Here is a 1,990-nt window from a genome sequence, read left to right as displayed (position 1 = left end):
TGCTAACCAGTGTACTCCCCTACCCACTTCTGCTGTCATGACAGTGACATTCCCTGTTTAACCCATAACTGAGGTGGGTCTTCCCCCCTCCAGGGGGCAGCCGTAGAGGTTATCAGGGCTAGACTGTGCCATCATGGGGCAAAGGTTGTGACACTGACAATAGTACTGTATTGTAGACAAGAGGCATTTCATTATGCAGCTAACTCTTTTGTGATTTACGGATAAGGGTGTGATGATGTCAGCATACTTACAACACTGTCCAATAATGCAAACACTGGCAATAAATCTATCCTCAAACTAACATTTAGCTTATTGGTATCTCTCTCGTCTCCACCAGACAGCAAACACAACAGTACAATCTTGTCCCCCTTCCCTGAAAGCCCTACGTTGTTCAGTCTTATTCCCCCACCCCCAGCCAGCCCACTTGTTATGTGGAGCACTAGCTGACCTCTGATCACAAATATATCTTCTGTGTTCTGTTTTGGTCAGATGTTGAAACAAACTATCATGGAGCTTAAGTGGAATGGAGTCTGCATTTCGCTTTGCAGTTTTGAGCAATGGTTGTTAAGAAGGCACTGGATGGATGAACAAGTAGTAGGAGCTGTAAAACAAAATAAAGCACTTGTTATCGGTGAGGTGAGCAAACACAAGGTACAGAGATGGATGCAAATGAAACCTTGTACATGACAATGCAGCAATTCAGACACACTAATATGAAGTGTACACGCTACAGCACAAATACCTGTACTTTTTTCTACTTAAACACACTCACAGGCTGAATGTTTGTTAGGTCCTCCATAAACAGAATTGCTCTGATCAAACCAATAGGCTTACTTTTTTATAAAAGTATATAAAACCTGAGTTTGGGTTCATCCTCCTCCATTGTCAGGGTACTTTATTTGAAATACAACTTTTTTTTTAATGTGCAATATTTATGCTTTTCAGAGATGACTTTCTATACAAGTCTGAATTCTTTTCACCCCTCAAGTAACAGTTTTTAACACTAAAAATATATTTATTCACTGTAATATCAACTACCAAGTCTGAATTTGTGCATTGGAGTGGAGTATTTTGGTATGTATTCACTGCTGTCCTCACCCCGCTGTTGCTGATAGTGCTGATACAGCTTTGAGCCATTGGTAGGAGTTTCTTCTTGCACTGCAGGAAAATGCCCACTGGACATTGCAAGCACAGTGGCAGTTAGAGATTTAATGTAATTCTTTGCTAGAGTAAGTGTCTCGATTTTGGAAAGCTTTTTTTCTGCTGTAACATGAGGAATTACTTCTCGAAGTGCTTCAAAAGCATTATTTAGTTTGTGCATCCGTTGCCTTTCACGCTCATTGCTTTCCAGCCTTCTCAGAGTGTGCTCTTTGGTGCTCAAACGTAACTTCTTTCTCTTTGTTGTGACAGCACTGCCTGTGCTGTTTTCTGTCGTTTGCCTTTTACACCTCTGTCTCAGCCCTTTAGTCTGTATTGATCCTTCTTCCACACTGGCGTTTAATTCAGAACAAAGGCTTTCGCTGTTGACCAGAGAAACTCGATATTTGTTTCCTTTAGACTTTGTTTTCATCTTTTCAAGGAATTTGCACAGAAGCTACTTACAATCTGTGAACAGAAACCAGGCACACTGATGTTCAGAAAATACTGGTAGTAAATTACAATCCTTAAAATAAAACATGCAGAAAAAATAATCTGTGCTACAATTAATACCTCATACATCCAAACAGAAAAATAAGTAATGAAATCTATGAAATGATAGCATTCCCTGCTAATCATAGTACATTGGAAGTTATGATGAATAAATGAATGAGTGAATGAATGAATGAATCAATCAATCAATCAATCAATCAATCAATGGCTGGTGTCTGGAAAAAGACAGCGGAGGTAGTAAGGGAGGGCAAGGTTTACTCAGACTTATGTTTACATGCTGTTATCTTTTGCATAGAACCTCAAGTAAAGTTTGCCATAATGTGCTTCCACAAACCTGAAT

General features: G+C 39.5%; 1 protein-coding gene across 1 annotated transcript; it reads right to left on the bottom strand.

Annotated features, from left to right (window-relative positions):
• Nucleotides 1-437: 437 nt before the first annotated feature.
• On the bottom strand, nucleotides 438-1,589 carry BHLHA15 (basic helix-loop-helix family member a15). Its single transcript, XM_044090553.1, has one exon. It carries the CDS (start codon nucleotides 1,568-1,570, stop codon nucleotides 1,031-1,033), a length of 540 nt encoding a protein of 179 aa, XP_043946488.1. The 5' UTR covers nucleotides 1,571-1,589; the 3' UTR covers nucleotides 438-1,030.
• Nucleotides 1,590-1,990: the final 401 nt, after the last annotated feature.

Source organism: Protopterus annectens, chromosome 12.part0, assembly GCF_019279795.1.
Source record: "Protopterus annectens isolate FY-2018-M chromosome 12.part0, PAN1.0, whole genome shotgun sequence".
Taxonomy (NCBI): domain Eukaryota; kingdom Metazoa; phylum Chordata; order Ceratodontiformes; family Protopteridae; genus Protopterus; species Protopterus annectens.
This window is presented reverse-complemented; position numbering and strand designations above follow the sequence as displayed.